This window comes from Lithobates pipiens, unplaced genomic scaffold (genome assembly GCF_037356315.1).
Source record: "Lithobates pipiens isolate NorthernLeopardFrog02 unplaced genomic scaffold, aLitPip1_a1.2 Scaffold_18, whole genome shotgun sequence".
In the NCBI taxonomy this organism is placed as follows: domain Eukaryota; kingdom Metazoa; phylum Chordata; class Amphibia; order Anura; family Ranidae; genus Lithobates; species Lithobates pipiens.
This window is the reverse complement of record NW_027507758.1, coordinates 615,367,210-615,384,483: the sequence shown is the minus strand read 5'-3', so window position 1 is coordinate 615,384,483 and position 17,274 is coordinate 615,367,210. Positions and strand designations below refer to the sequence as shown.

General features: G+C 45.0%; 1 protein-coding gene across 1 annotated transcript in view; it reads left to right on the top strand.

The window, feature by feature from the left end:
• LOC143986837 (uncharacterized) overlaps positions 1-17,274 on the top strand; it is a 548,778-nt gene that overhangs the window by 519,526 nt on the left and 11,978 nt on the right. Inside the window, 1 exon segment of the mRNA XM_077485246.1 lies at positions 17,037-17,078. Coding sequence (XP_077341372.1) covers positions 17,037-17,078 — 42 coding nt within the window.

Sequence of the window (17,274 nt, the reverse complement as noted above, 5' to 3'; positions counted from 1 at the left end):
GTCGCTGTCAACACCCCCTTTGATTTGACAGAAAAGAGGAGAGGCCAAGGCAATGGTCAGTTCTCCTTTTACCATCCAAGCAGGAACATCTGCCAAGTTGAGAACCGATTACCTTTGCTCATCGATTGAACTCTGATCAACTCTTGGACATTAATTGCAAGTATTCTTCCTTCCCAATTCTACCTTATTTCTTTGTGGCTGTATATTGTCTTTATTTTTTGAAACATCCTTTTTCTGTAAATGTTTTATTCGCACCAACCTTGACCTTTTCATAATAAATCCTTATGTTGAAAAGTGTTAACCTTGTCTTTAAAGCTCTTGATGCAAACTATAAACGAACCTGTCTCTTAAAAGGGCGCTACTGTGGTAGAGTAAGGCACTGAGCAGACCTGTCTGTGGTGGCAGTGTGTGTTGCAGGCGCTTATCCTAAACTTATAATTGGTATTGCTTAAATTACGAGTCCCCCCGGCTCTGTCTTTTAAACGGGGGTGGTGGCAGTTAAACTAACTGGCGACAAAGGACCGGCCAACCTAACACCACGCTGTCACTTACGTAACAATGCCACACTCAGCTGCACCCAGCACAAAGATTTTCCAGCTTGCGGGACCACAATCTAGGTGCAGGCAGCCTGAGAGCGATTGTCACTGGGCTAATTACACAATTAACCCTTTAACTGCCACCACCCCCGTTTAAAAGACAGAGCCGGGGGGACTCGTAATTTAAGCAATACCAATTATAAGTTTAGAATAAGCGCCTGCAACACACACTGCCACCACAGACAGGTCTGCTCAGTGCCTTACTCTACCACAGTAGCGCCCTTTTAAGAGACAGGTTCGTTTATAGTTTGCATCAAGAGCTTTAAAGACAAGGTTAACACTTTTCAACATAAGGATTTATTATGAAAAGGTCAAGGTTGGTGCGAATAAAACATTTACAGAAAAAGGATGTTTCAAAAAATAAAGACAATATACAGCCACAAAGAAATAAGGTAGAATTGGGAAGGAAGTATACTTGCAATTAATGTCCAAGAGTTGATCAGAGTTCAATCGATGAGCAAAGGTAATCGGTTCTCAACTTGGCAGATGTTCCTGCTTGGATGGTAAAAGGAGAACTGACCATTGCCTTGGCCTCTCCTCTTTTCTGTCAAATCAAAGGGGGTGTTGACAGCGACCAGTGACCAATCGTCTGGTCATCTTGTTTAGGGGTTGGTTGCTGGGAGGTGTCTACACTCATGACCCTGTCCCAGGTACACTTTATGATACATATTCATATCTCTGCCTCTCTATTGTTTATAGACTGCAGATATCCATTTTAGTGATCAGCATGATGTTTGCTTCAAAACGAGTCCACACATGACAGGTTTCCCATTTCAGGGTTACCTAGGAGCAGTAAGGGGTCCCAGTGGCTTCCCATATGACCTGGCATAGGGGTGTTTGGACTTGAAATGTTAGAAATTATCCGAGGAAACTAAATATATCCATATTATGGCTGTGCTATGATGGCTTTGAAAGTTATAAAAAATGTTGAATTTTCCAAACTTTACTAATCTTTCTTCAGTCTGTAGTTGGAAGTATTTACGACGGGTATCTGTTGTTTCTCTGCCTGGAGAAAGTGACAGTTTTACGACAGGCCGGAATATCTTGCCAGGCAACTTGAGCTTTGTGTATTGACCTAGCCTGGTCAGCTTTCTCTAAGATAACCTTTCTTCCCTTTGAAGATTTTAAGAGCTTTTGGAATTCCTAAGACAAGGGAGGGGGGAGTTTAGATTATTCTGTAAGTTTATTCTAAGGTCAGACAAACTGTCATGGCTGCTTTCCACACAAAATGGCAACTAGTTATAATATATCCTGGCTCAGACGTGATATCGTTACAGTGATCACAAAAGACGCCAGCCTGACCAGTTGGGGGGGAGTTCTGGGAGTACAGACGGCCCAGGGCCTTTGGTCTCGGGAAGAATCCCAACTGCCGATCAATGTGCTTGAGCTTCGGGCGATCAGGCTGTGCCTCTCCACATGGTCAAGGAGGCTACAAGGGCGTTGGATCAGGATCCAGTTGGACAACGCCACAGCAGTGGCATATGTCAACCATCAAGGAGGAACAAGGAACTCAGCTGCAGCACGGGAGATCACTCACATCTTCCAGTGGGCAGAGCGACACATGCCGGCCCTGTTGGCCATATACATTCCGGGTGTAGAAAACTGGCAGGCGGACTACCTAAGTCATCAGATGCTGGACCCAGGGGAATGGCCGTTGCATCCGGATGTATTCCGGCTCGTTTGCCTAAGGTGGGGTTGACCAGATGTGGACCTCCTGGCCTCTTAGCTCTATCGGAAGGTGCAGAGGTTTGTGTCCAGGACAAGAGACCCCTGGGCAGACGCGTCAGACGTGTTGGTGGCTCCATGGGGGCATTATCGGCTGATTTATGCCTCCCCCCCCCCACTCAAACTTCTACCACGTCTGCTGCGCAGAGTGGAGGCCGAGGGGATTCCAGTCATTCTGATTGCCCCAGATTGGCCTTGGCGTCCTTGGTACACTGACTTAGTACGACTGGTGGCGGCTGTTCCTTGGTGGCTACCGATGCGAGAAGACCTTCTCTCACAAGGTCCGATACTTCATCCTGCTTTACCGTCGCTGGTTTTAACGACATGGCTGTTGAAAACCAGGTGCTAAGGGACTGAGGTCTGTCAGACTCGGTAATTTCCACTATGCTGAGGGCACAGAAGTCTTCTTCTCTGAAGATTTACCATCGTACGTGGAAGGCTTACCTTTCCATGTGTGAGGAGATGGGGTGGCGTCCCCGCACTTATTCAGTTTCCAGCGAGGAGTGGATCAGAAACTTGCTTTAAGCACCATCAAGGGATAGATATCAGCCTTGGCTGTCTTTTTCCAATGTTCTCTGCCGACTCACTCATTGGTGGGTACTTTTGTGCAGGGGGTTCGACACGTAGACCCTCCGGTTCGTCCTCCACTACCTCTGTGGGATCTGAATCTGGTACTATCGGCACTCCAAAAACCGCTGTTTGAAAACATTAGGGAGATTCCCTTGTTGACTCTTTCTCAGAAAGTAGTCTTCCTAGTGGCTATTACATCTGCCAGGAGGGTTTCTGAGTTAGCGGCCTTGTCATGCAAGTCTCCCTACCTGGTCATCCACAAGGATAAGGCGGTGCTACGTCCGCAGTCCTCTTTCCTTCCAAAGGTGGTTTTGGCATCTCATCTAAATGAGGACATCGTGTTACCATCCCTTTGTCCTAAGCCGACACACCTGAAAGAAGTTGCCTTACATTCCCTGGTCTGGGCTCTACGGGTGTATCTGTCTGCTATGGCTCCTTTCTGGAAGTCAGACTCTGTTTCGGGGGCTGGTCCGAAAAAAGGTCTGGCGGTCTCGTCGTCCACCATTTCTAGGTGGATCAGACAGATCGCGGTTCAGGCCTATGCCTTAAAGGAGCGGGTGCCCCCTTTTCCTGCCATTTCACCAGGGCAATTGGAACCTCCTGGGCTTTCCGACATCAAGCGTCTGTGTCCCAGGTGTTTAAAGCGGCAACTTGGTCGTCCGTTCACACTTACCTCAAATTACGTCAAAGAATTTAATGAAAGTGCATCTTCGGATGCTTGTTTTGGCCGCAAGGTTTTGCAGGCGACTGTGTAAGGTTGCAAATTATGCTTAAGTTACAAGTTTTGTTGTGAACGCATCTTGGACATAGCACCCACCCCTCCTATTTATGTTTGTACTGCTTTTTGACGAACTGAGCTGCAGGAAGCAGGGTGAGGGGTTATAGCCAGAGGGGCCGCTCCCTGGGCAGTGCTGTGCAGTCTTGCTGTTTTTAAATGTGTTACATGTTCTGCCTAGTCCTCTCCTGAAGGTGGCGGGATAACCCTAAGGTCAAGTATTAAAGGAGCTGTGTCCGTCAATTAACTTCAAAGAAAAGGATTTTACGGTGAGTACAAAAATCCCATTTTGTTTGCCACAAGTTTTTGGAAAATGTGGAAAGAAAATGAAAATGTATTTTTTTACACAAAGTTGTCAATTAATAAGATATTTCTAACAAAGCACTTGGATATACCATTAAATTACACCCCAAAACACATTCTTCTACTTCTCCCAAGTGTGGTGATACAACGTGTTAGACCTTTTCACAGCCTAACCACACGGAAGGGCCAAAAATCCAAGGAGCACCTTCTGGCATTCTAGGGGAATAAATTACTTTCCTTACTACCTATCACATTTTCGAGGCCGTGGAGCACCAGGACAGTAGAATCACCAACAAAATGATCCCAGTTTGGAGAGAAAACACCCCATGTCATTGTTGTGCCACAAGTTGTTCAAAATTGCTTAAAGAAAATGAAAATTAATTATTTTACACAAAGTTGTCGCATGGGCATACTTGGAATTACATCCCAAAACACATTCTGCTACTCCTCCCGAGGGGGGATACCACATGTGTGAGACTTTTTCACAGCCTAACCACACAGAGACCACCTTAAGGTGTTCTAGGGGTATAAATTATGCATCTAATTTCCTGATTTCTTATCACATTTTTGGATGCCCTGGAGCACCAGGAGAGTGGTAATATTTGCAATTTGCTCTGCTGATACTGGTATGGCAGTCATAAGGATGCATGTATTGAGTATGGCGGTGATCAAGATGCTGGTTTGGGGTATGGTGGTGATCAGGACCCTGGCATGGTGGTGATCCGAATGCTGGTATGGGGTATGACACTGATCAGGACACTGGTATGGGGTATGGTGGTGATCAGGATGCTGGTATTGAGGTATGGCAGTGATCAGGCTTACTGGTATGGGGTAGGGTGGTGATAAGGATGGTGTATGGCGGTGATCAGGATGCTGGTATGAGGTCTTATGCATTAAGGTGAAAAAACACCTGCCAGTGACCGGTCCCCCAGCCCCCCCCCCCCCCATTTTACTTACCTGAGCCCTGGAACTTGACCTGAAGGGGATGCGCTGTCTCTCTGCCCGGGGTTCTCAGCTCTTGATTGGATAGATTGATAGCAGCACAGCCATTGGCTCCTGCTGCTGTCAATCAAATTCAATGATGCGGGGGCGGGGTCAAGTCATACATTCAGCGGCTATGGACGCCGAATTCTGGACTCGGGAGTGTGCCCGCAAAGTAACCCCCTTGGGAGAGCGCTTCTCCTAGGGGGTTATCTGATGCGAGGAGGAGCTTTGAGAGCCACCGGGGGACCCCAGGAGAGGATATTTGGGGCCACTCTGTGCAAAACAAGCTGCACAGTGAAGGTAAGTATGATATGTTTGTTATTTTAAAAGAAAAAAAAAACCCCTTACAATCACTTTGACAAGAAGTATGTAGTTGCTAAATGAATAGACCTCCTAGCAATGTCATTACCAGGCTGCAGCTAGGAGGAGCTCTAAAGTTTAGAGTGTGACAATAGCAAAGTGATTCCCTCTAGCTCACATTGATCCTTTTCACTGCCAGAGCTCTTTTTTGCACCATGTTAAAATGCACATCTTGGGCCTAAAGATTAGTTAAAACCCCCAAACACATATTTTCTAAAACAAAGGGGCCCTGGAGAATAAAACAGTGGAAGTTCCAAATTTTTCTTGTCACATGGTATTAGCATGACTGTTTATGAAATGTAAAATTTTGTAAAAAAGAAACTAAATGTAATTTTTTTGCACACAAACACAATATAATACCCAATTATTTGGTAAAATATAAAAGGTGAGGTTTGCGCCAAGTCAATAGATACCAAACATGTTCAGCCTTAAAATTGTCTTAACTACTTGCAAACTGTGCTATAGCCAAAAGGCGGCTATAGCACAGCTGTCCAGTTCTGGGAGGGGGCGTTGATGGACGTCCTCCCAGAACTGCGCCCCTGAGCTGCAGAGTTACTGCGCTCTGTGATTGCTGTGTCCTTGAGACACAGCTGATCACAGATCGGGGCAAAGGGCCAATCACAGCGGCCATTTACCATGTGATCAGCTGTGTCCAATCACAGCTGATCACATGTAAACAAACTTGCCGGTTAACGACATTTATTTTCTCCCGTGCTGTCACAGTGCGAGGAGAGGGGAGCCAGTACCCAGCAAGTGTGACAGAGGCCATTTACACTGATCATCAGTGTAGCCCCAACAGTGCCAATCAGTGCTTCCTTTCAGTGCAGTCTATCAGTGCCAATGAGTGATGCCTATCAATGCCCATCAGTGCAGCCTATCGGTGCCCATCAGTAATGTCTATTAGTGCCCATCAGTGCAGCCTATTCAGAGCCCATCAGTACAGCCTATCAGTGTACATCAGTGCAGGAGAAACATTTATTTTCTAAATTTTATAACAGAAACTAAGAAATGTTGGTATTTTTAGCAAAGAACCCAGTGGTGATTAAATACCACCAAAAGAAAGCTCTGTCTGTTTCAAAAAAAATCATAAAGATGTCATATGGGTACAGTGTTGCATGACCGCATAATTGTCATTCAAAATGCGATAACACTGAAAGCTAAAAATTGGCCTGGGCAGGAAGGGGGTACACGTGCCCAGTAGGCAAGTGGTTAACCACTTTCAGACCGGACCAATTTGCTGGTCAAAGACCAGACCACTTTTTGCGATTCGGCACTGCGTCGCTTTAACTGACAATTGCGCGGTCGTGCGACGTGGCTCCCAAACAAAATTGACGTCCTTTTTTTCCCACAAATAGAGCTTTCTTTTGCTGGTATTTGATCACCCCTGTGGTTTTTATTTTTTGCGCTATAAACAAAAATAGAGCGACAATTTTGAAAAAAACGCATTATTTTTTATTTTTTGTTATAATAAATATCCCCCAAAAATATATAAAAAAACGTTTTTTTCCCCTCAGTTTAGGCCGATACGTATTCTTCTACATATTTTTGGTAAAAAAAAATCGCAATAAGCGATTATTGATTGGTTTGCGCAAAAGTTATAGCGTTTACAAAATAGGGATAGTTTTATAGCATTTTTATTAATAATTTTTTATTATTTTTTTTTTTTTACTAGTAATGGCGGTGATCAGCGATTTTTATTGTGACTGCGACATTGTGGGGGACACATCGGACATTTTTGACACACATTTTTGGGACCATTGTCATTTATACAGTAATCAGTGCTATATAAATGCAGTGATTCCTGTGTAAATGACACTGGCAGTGAAGGGGTTAACCAGTGGGTGGCAGTGTAGGGGTTAAGTGTTCCTAGGGGTGTGTTACTAACTGTGGGGGGGTTGGGATTTCATTTAGTGAACACTGATCTCTGCTCCAATTACATGGAGCAGAGATCAGCGTCACTAGTTGCTAGGCAGAATGGAGAAATGCTGTTTACTCGGCATTTCCTCCATTCGGCCGCTCCGTGAGACAATCGGACTCACGGGGGTCCCAACCAGCGCGGGAGCGCGCCGCCGGCGGCGCGCTCCCGATGGCAGAGCGGCATTGAATATTGGACGTACCTGTACGCCAATATGCCTGCCCGTGCCATTCTGTCGACGTACATCGTCGTGCGCTGGTCGGGAAGTGGTTAAACTTTGCTACCCAAAAATTTCCCATAGATAATGCTCTAAAAGCCTTCACAAAGTCCTCTGTTTAGCATTAACCGTAAATAACAGGCCTAGAATCATTGTTCTCTCGTTGGTACGCATAGTGATATGTAACCTGTGTAGCACAATCAACGTTTTCGTATGTAGGTGCCTGCAACATGTCATTTATGTTCATATGTATTTGGGGACTTATACATATTGGGGGGTGGTTTAAGTGCTTGGGTGTAACTTACAGCAGACCTTCAGTAATTTTTTCATCTTTTCTTCAATTAAATCTTCTGCCCTTACTGTGTTATCAATGGAAATCAAAAGTGTCATTTGGTGGCAGTAAATACCTAAATACCTCATTTTCTTTATGTAGCACCCCGGAGTTTAGGCAAGGTTGCTCCTAAATTTACCTGCCAGAAGTAGCTACTTTGGCTAATTGTTAGAGATCAATTGATTTCTTCCTAAGCCTGGCACTGCTGCACTTTTCTCTTCTGGCGCTAGGTGGCTGGGTACCTGGTGACATTAGATAAGAGAAGGGCATTGCAAGGTTAGAATAGGGATATATTATTATATTAAGTTGATCCGGGATCAGGAAGGAATTTTTTTCCCCTGCTGTAGCAAATTGGATCATGTTTTTTGCCTTCCTCTGGATCAACTGTGGGTATAAAATTGGGTATATTGGATTGTACCATATTTTTTATTTTATTTATTGTTTTTAAGGTTGAACTGGATGGACTTTTTCATCCTGACTAACTATGTAACTATATGGGGTATCTCAGCCAATGGGCCGTGGTTTTCTTGGATCTCTTGGCCTGCTGGGAGAACGTATATATTCGGGTGGAGTCAGGTGATTCGGTGTTCTGTGCCACCTGGAAAACTGTCAGGGTGGACGTGTGTCGTATTGCCCGGGCTGCTAGGCCAGAGATTGGGCCTATCCCGGGCACATCTGGCTGCTAGGCTGTCTGAGAGCCTTTCCAGAAGCAAGAGAGCAGCGCAGGGTTGGGATTGCAGCTTGCAGTCCAACCAGAAGTGACGGTTCTGCCGGCCGGAAGAACCTGTTGTGGTCAGGGGTAGAGAGGAAGCTGTTGCCACTAAGGGACCAACCACCTTATTACCAGGGACCACAGTGAATAACTGAAGCAATTTCCTGGAGCAGCATTCTCACCAACCGGGGAAGGTGAAGAATCTGGACACTTCTCAGAGGTTATCAAGTCAGAGACCCAACCAGCGGAGGTGACGCTTGCAGAGCAGCCTTGTGTGTCAAGCCAGGGACTGAGCAGGCCAGTGGGGTGAAGCTTGAGAAGTATCTGTGAGTGCCAAGTTAGGGACCAAGCAGCGGTGATGCTTGAGGTTGATACTACAGTGAAGATTGGAGGAGTTCAAGGGATTCCGTGGCAGAGAATTGTCTAGTCTAGTGAGAGAGAGACTGGGAGCTCAATGAGCTGAAGAACTACAAGAAGTGATTGTAGTAAAGGTGAAGGTACCCTTACACTTTGTGTTAGGAACTGTTAAAGACTGTTGCCATAGATTGTCCTGGCCCTAACCCTCTCTCCCAAAGTTCTGTTAAGAGAAATAAAAATCTCTTTTGCGTTCAAGAAGTGTCTGGCGCCCAATGACTTTAACTACTTTGCACTCACTATATATACAGAAGGATGTCAGCTATCTCTGGCCCTGGGGGTTTTCTCATTAGACCGAAGGAAGGCCTGGGACCTTGCTACATATACTTCCTCTTTCATTGCTGGTAAATAGCCTAGGCGAATGACGTGTTTCCTACCTTCGCACTGACTCACGGGAGAGAAACGTCCGATATTCCAGGACTGCTCATTTCTACTTTTTTTTTTTGTCCTCTTCTTACTCTTGTTAGAGTTTGCTGGCAGGTGAGAGGGACGGGGAGAGTGGAGCAGGGCTGGGCGAGTCAGAGGATGGCTGGAGGGGGCCGGGTGAAGGCAGAGATAGGAGGAGACGTGCAAGGATCGATTGCGCAGGGGCGGCCGAGCTGAGCCCTTTATGCGCATGCGCTCCCAGGCCTTTGTGTACAGGTTACTATAGCAGTCACGGAGGAAGTTCCCTGCCACTGCTATAGTGACCTGTACACATCGAAACAGAAGCATTGTTTCCACTGTGCATGCGCGGCCTGGGGCCCCTTTTACTGTGCATGCACGGTATTTCACTGGGCTGGCGAGGCAGAGCGATCAGCACTATTGCTAGAATACTGCGGGCCACGGCTGCATTTGCCATCACTACGAATGGCTGCTCACAATAGCAGCATGGGGGATAGAAACAAGTTGGTTTTACACAGACAGAGTAAGCTGATATTCATTACTATTTCCAAATGCTGCTGTACAATGTTTAAACTGCATACCGATGTTTTTATTTTTATTCAGCCAGCTTAACTGCAGTTCCTCTTGAAAGTTTTTCCACTTAACTTTATGGAGAGCAGATTATGCTCCATTTGCAGCTTCTCTGGCCACAGTGGTCAGGAATGATAGCACTGAACCCAGAGGTGACACAATACACAACATTTGTGGGGCTACCCTATAAATAGGCATGGCCCGTGCCAGGTGGGCAGTCAGGTGGAAGATGGAGATGCAGTGTTGAGGGGGCTGTCTGTGGCCTCCGAGGGGTGCCCCTTAGTCTTGGGGGAGGGTGTTCTGCCTTGGGCCAGGGTACGGGTGCTGAAAGAATCCTGCCAAAGACACAAAGGAGGAAGCCTTCCTGGAGGCACGGGAGCAAAGAGAGAGGACAGAGTGAGTAGCTCAACAATGGTGGGGGACCAACAAAGGGAGTGAGACTGCCACATGTAGCCAGTCTTCCTTGAAGACAGCAGTGGGCCTAAGTCTTCTAACTTTCCCCTGAGAAATCTCCAGAGAGTCAGCTGGGTGGCCTGGTGAAGAGTCAGTCGGGCAGACTGGTGTACATAGAGACAGCTAGGAGGGCTGGTGAAAGAGGCAGCTTGTAAGAGTCCAGGGCTTACTACACATGCACCAATGGTGCATTGCCGTAAGAGGAAATCCGTGCCAACTGAGCATGCGCCATAGACCAATTGGGGCGCCAACCCACACTTGCACAGAAGACTTGATGGAAAAGGGCAGGAAAATGCCCAGGACGTGCACAGGAAGTGACCTCAACCTGATGGAAATAAGCGGGAAAATCCCCTGGAGGCACACAGGAAGTGACCTCAACCTGATTGAAAAAAGCGGGAAAATCCCCAGGAGGTGCACAGTAAGTGACCTCAAACTTTCCTATATAAGTCCAGCCCAGACACTGCCAAATTGCTGGATTATCTTCAGTCCCCCCTTGTTCCTGTGCTAGTGCGTGTTCTGTCTGAACCTGTTGTGACCTGGAAACCTGTTTGACTACTCTTGATGGCTGCTTTCCATTGACCTCAGATTTGTACTTTAACCAATCTACTTCTTTGCCCCTTTTGTACTCAGCTGCCAGATTGGAACCGACCCTGGCTTGGATCTCGACCATTCTTCTGATTGACCCTTTTATGCTTCGTTGCCCAACTGGACTTGATCTCAGCTCGGATCCCAGACTAAGGCTTGCACGATGCTCCGAGCCCTTGACACCACTGCCACTTGGTGTCCCCACCAAGTCTCTGTCTCCATCTCCAGAGGCTTTGAGGACCCGAGGTGCAAGGGAGGCCTCCCCACCATTTCGGTCTCACATCAGGTACGTGGTCCTCGTGACACAGCTACAGCCAGGTGGGCTGATATTGCCTGAAGAGGTGGTGCTGGGATCAGTGACCACAAGACAGAAGGGAAAGTTACTTGCTGTGTCACTCCACGTGTGCTACTATTAAGGGACTGTGAGTTCCTGCCTGTAATGGGCCGTTACTCAACTGACAAGGAGTCTGTCAAGTTCCCCCAGGAGACCCTGAGCATGAGAGAGAAGCAAAGTGTGTGTAGGAGGAAGGTTGAAGAGGAGTCTGTATAGGCCTGTATATAGGAAGTTGTCCCTAAAGTCAAGTGGGCATCCCATAACCTCCCATCCCTAACCAAGTTTTAACCCCTAAAAATCAAAGTTACGGACTGTTCTCAGACTCTGTGTGCCTGTGAAGATTTGGTGGTGTGGGGGTGCCTGGCTGTGCAGGAGTGGGGGATTCCCCCAAATATTGAGGAGCCCAAGAATGTCAGTCAGCCATGTTGGTAAAAGTAAACCAGTCTTTTATTACTCAAAGTGATAACAAAACAGCTTGATTGCGGCCTCCACTGAGGGTACAAAAATCAAATATTTGGCTCACCGCCCACAAAGCTTGTCACTTAACAGGGTTTTGTCCTCAACGGCCTCAGGGCTCCATAAGAGGAGGCTTCCAGCTGCTATGCACAGAGTCTAAGTCATAAGCAGCCCACCTCTCTTACTCCTCAGTGAGTCCTGTTACACTATAAAAAAGGTAGTGCTAAAAACACAAATTCTCGCCGACCCCTATAGCACACTGCTCTGCGCTCCTGGGTGTTTAATTACAATATTAACTTAATGTGTCATCTTTCAAACAGCTGCTGCTTTAAAAGACCAGAATATATCATAAATACATAAAACATGAAACAAAAACAAGAAAGTCCACTTTTTATGTATAGCAGCGCATGCACATTTTTTTCAGAATATGCGTAACATACCAAAAGGACAAATAACTCGCGTACGGAGGAATTGCTCAGAATTTGAGAATTATATCAAGCAGTCCAATGTCTTAGCTGAAAGGTTTTCCGTAAAGGGGTACGACTATCAGGAATTACAGAAAGTGATTCAGGAAGTCGGTAATATGCCCAGAGAACTTTGTTTGGCTGATAAAAGAAAAGAAGAATCATGTACAGATGGTGATAGTATTACAAAGGGGAAATTTGACAAAGAATGGGGTTTTATTTCCAACTTTCACTCACAGTATAAAGAAGTCGAAACTGTTTTCAAACGACATTGGCATGTTCTGTTATTGGATAAAAAGATGCATTCCGTATTACCCTATCAACCCCAGTTTTTATACAGAAAAGCTCCAAACTTTGGCGACAAAATTGTAAAAAAAGTCATTGACCCTCCAAAACCACCTCCCACTTTTTGGGACAGAAACGTTTTTTTCGCTTGCCGTAAATGTAAGGCGTGTCGTGAGGTAGCAAAACCAATTAGATCCCTGGACAATTTTAACTCACCGTCCAATAATCGTAGTTTCCCGATTAAGCAGTTCATTACTTGTAATAGTACGCATGTTGTATATGCATTAATGTGCCCATGTGGTTTATTATACATCGGCAGAACCAAAAGGAAACTAAGAGTCAGAATAGCAGAACACATATACAATATAAAAATTGGTTATAAGGATCATAATGTTTCATTACATTTTAAACTGAAACATAATAGGGATGCTACCGGCCTTCTATTTTGGGGGATTGAACAGGTTAAACCACACTGGAGGGGTATGAATTTAGTACGTGAATTATCCAAACGTGAAACTCATTGGATATATTCCACAGATACTCTCAGTCCTAAAGGCTTAAACATAGAACTTGACATTAATTGTTTTATAAGTGATACTTAAAGTCGCATTTTATCTCATTTCATCTTAGTACCAATTAATTTTAAAACAAGCTACAAAGACCATGTTTTTTAATTACTCTATGCACGGTTGGTGCCAGTTTTTTAATTACTTTATGCACGGTCGGTGCCTGTTGTTTACATACTATATATATATGTGTGTAGAGAATTTTTATATATATATACACATATATATATAATTTTTAATAGACACATTTTTTTAGTATATACATCTTCTTATAATTTTTAGATATATATAATTTATAACTCATTATTAATATTTTTTGGTCAAGCCTAAATTTATATAGATCTCTGACATTGTTATTCGTGTAATTTTTTAATGATTTTTTAAAAATATCCTTTTTAAAAAATATATTTTTTAAAAATATCCCTTTTTAAAAATATCCTTTTTGAAAAATATCCTTTTTAGAAATATCCTTTTTAAAAAGTGTATTTTTTAAAGATATCGTTTCTAAAAGTATACATCCTTTAAACATAAATACAGATTTTTAAAAAAAATATATATAAAAACATATATAATTTTGTGTATGTATATTTTCGCAACATACATTGGATCCTTAAGCTTCTAGATGATCAATCATCAGTAACAAGTGTCATAAATTTTCTTTTGAAATAAAGAAATAATATTAGTAAAAAGAAAAAAAAGAAATCGGATCCGTTCGTGCGGATCGGACGTGTATGGTACCGCGAGAATATCGATCTACCTAATTAGATTCTTGTTTGCCCTTAAGTTTTATACAGAAGAATATATTTGCGTAACAATCAGTTGAGAACTTTAATAGTGATTGGGAAATGGTATTCGGTTCCCACATAAGATGATCTATTATATTAACCGTCCGGATTGTATCTGTATGGGGATAAATATAAGATGATCTATTATATTAGCCGTCCGGATTGTATCTGTATGGGGATAAATATACAATGGTACATGGATAACTGTATACGGTAACTTATTGTACCTTTATTAATAGTTCTCAATTATTTTTTGATCAACGATCGTTTTGTGATTTTGACGTTTTATGCAGTGTGTATTTATTATAGTAACGTTGCACCTTATGCATATTGTTCTAAGCACGATGCAGATGAGTCTACAAGATTACTGCATTCTGTGATGGGTCAGCACCGTTCGTGGCTACCTGTGGTATAGTTAAATCCTAAGGGTGGCTGACGATTGGTGGGGTGCCCCGTAGATCATGGTACATTGAATTTTGATTGGTTGGAGATGGTAATAAAAGAACACTTCCGGTATCTATGGCTACGCCCTCAGATGAAGTCGGAAATGACGAAACGCGTCAGAGCGTAACTATACCGGAAGTGACAAGTGCGCCTCAATCCCTGCGTTCCAACGATCCGAGGAAATACGGAAGCACATACTTTTAAGTGCACGTTATAAACGGTCGGTCTCCTCGGACGGATTCAACACAGCGGAATAAGGCACAGTATTTTAAACGCTTAAACAGTTGTTTACTTGGTACGCATATATGGATTTTGCTTTTACATAATAAATATTGTTATACAGTATTATGCTATGTCTGGGCATTTTTGTTTCCTATATATGAAAGCCGTGTCCCACAAAGGAGATAACTGGTGGTAAAAGGAGAGAGCTGCAATGGCATTCTGAAGGCTTATTGGTTTCATACGTTTGGTGAGTGCATTCCCATAGGGGGTCGGCCTTGGTACCACAAGTGGTGATTTGTATGGTGGAAGCTGGGTTTCAATCACAAACGCAGGTTGACTGAATAAAGCACCCTATCTTCTGAACACCGAACAATCACATACGCAGGTTGACTGAATAAAGCACCCTATCTTCTGAACACCGAACTGAACTCTTACGCATATTCTGAAAAAAATGTGCATGCGCTGCTATACATAAAAAGTGGACTTTCTTGTTTTTGTTTCATGTTTTATGTATTTATGAGTCCTGTTACACAGTCCCCCTCACAGACTCCTGATCACGGCTTCCTGTTCCTCTTTATAGGCCTCTCCTGTGGGTGGGTTAACCCCTTCAGGACTAAAGTCCTTAAAATCTGGATTTGGAGGCTCTTTCCCACCCAAAAGTCTCTCTGACTTCCCTATTAGTTGTCAACATTACAAAAAAAAATATTTCAAGAACACCTCTTTTTGCGTGTGTCCAACAAGCCATCTTAGATTAGCCATCTTCTCTTACAAACCACTGCACACAGAGCCCTCCACTCCCCACCTCTGGGTACTTCCTAGGGTTGCCACCTGTCCGGGATTCACCCAGGCAGTCCGCGTTTCAGTCCACCAGAAACCCAGACACAATATTCACAGGAATGTGGCTCAGAACAGGGCCTGGTAGGTAGGTGAGGGGGCACTATGCACGCTGCATTAGTGTTGTCTTTGGAGCGCCCAAAGGTGTCCCAGGTTTGTTACAATCTCATAGTGTATGCTAAAAAAAGCAAAGTGTTCGGGTTTGGCTTGAAGAAAATGTGGCAACCCTAGTACTGCCACCTTTTGGAGATCCAGGATACATAGGGAGAAGCAATAACTTCTACTTATCTGGCAGGGTTGGAGAAGCAAGGCACTCATCATTGGACACCACAGGGAAAACACTGCCCATTGCCTGGTCCTTGGCAAATTTACTGTTTATGCTGTGATTCTCGGAACACAGACATCACAGGACCAATAGCTAAAAAGCTGTCTTGGCAAATCTGAGACAGTTGGCAACTATTCATCTATAAGGATATTCAGTACATACACACACACAGCACAGGGCTGTGTTCACACGACAGCAGGGGGTGGCCAACCAGTGGCTCGCGGAGCCCTCTGATGTGGTCCGTGACCTCCTGCTCTGGAATGGTGGGTTAGCAAGCCCAGATCACAGGTTGCCAACCCGTCGTACCACAGCATCAGTGTTGTGAATGAAACTGGTGATAGAGGAAGAAAGCGGCTGCAGAACAGAGCCCCATAAGCCGATGCTTCCTGTACAGCGTCGGCTTTTGCCACAGGCAGAGTCTATGGCAAAGTTCAGTTAACCCACAGGATAGACACAGGTGCACTACGCTGCACCTGCGTTGTGGGTAAACCACAGAACATCAGTGTGAAAGCAGTTTAGGCCCTACCCAATCGGACCCTCAATTCACCTCTACAGAGCGGCAGATATAAACAGACTTTTGTCCATTTACTCCTGCCTGCCTCCAATCCGATCCTAAAATTCCGATAAAAAAATAGAAGGGAATTCGCCCCCTTCCATCTGGGTGAATCGGATCAGAGGGCCTATAGAGTAGCCGTGACCGTCATCCACCTGCTCCGCTCATTGTGGCCTGTGACTTGTTACCAAGTTGCTTAAAGCGGAGTTCCACCCTAAAGTGGGACTTCCGCTCATCGGAAACCCTCTCCCCCTCCGGTGCCACAATTGGCACCTTTCAGGGGGGAGGGGGGTACAGATACCTGTATAATACAGGTATCTGCACCCACTTCCAGGCATAGATAGCCGCAGAATCTGCGGGTATTTACGCCACTTCCTGTGGGGCCCCCGCTGTCTGCTGGGAAACACACGGATCCCATAGACAGCGGGGACCGTCCTTATTGCGCAGCGCGACTCGCACATGCGCAATAGGGAACCAGGAAGTGAAGCCGCAAGGCTTCACTTCCTGATTCCCACACCGAAGATGGTGGCGGCAGCACCCGAGAGCCGATCGACAGATCGGCTTCGGGTGCCAACATTGCGGGCGCGCTGGAGGGGTAAGTGTCCATATTTTAAAAGCCAGCAGCTGCTCCCGCTTTAAGTGGCCCTTGCTCTTAAAAAAGTTGGGCACCCCTGCACTACAGTACGAGTTTGTCTGGGCTTCAGTTCCCCTAAGCTCCTCAAGGTGGTGCTGTCTTCCTGTCTACCCAGACAGGAAGTCTCTATGGAAAATAGGCAGGAAGTGATGTCAGGTACAGACAGGAAGTGATGTCAGGTACAGACCAGAAGTGATGTCAGGTACAGACAGGATGTTCCGAGTGAGAGGTGAGTCAGGAGGAAGTAGAGAGGAGACATTGCTGGAAGTGGCAGTAGAGGAGGTAAGATATTATTTTCTATTTACACCCAGTAACCCCCCATCATGTCTGTCCTCTTCCTCCATAGTCACTGTGATGTCTTTTATCTCCAGCAGATGATGATACACACATATATAGTGTGGAAACCTAGATTAACCCCTTCCATAACACCGAACGTCATATGACGTCCTCGCTTTCAGTGGTGATATCTGGACGATGT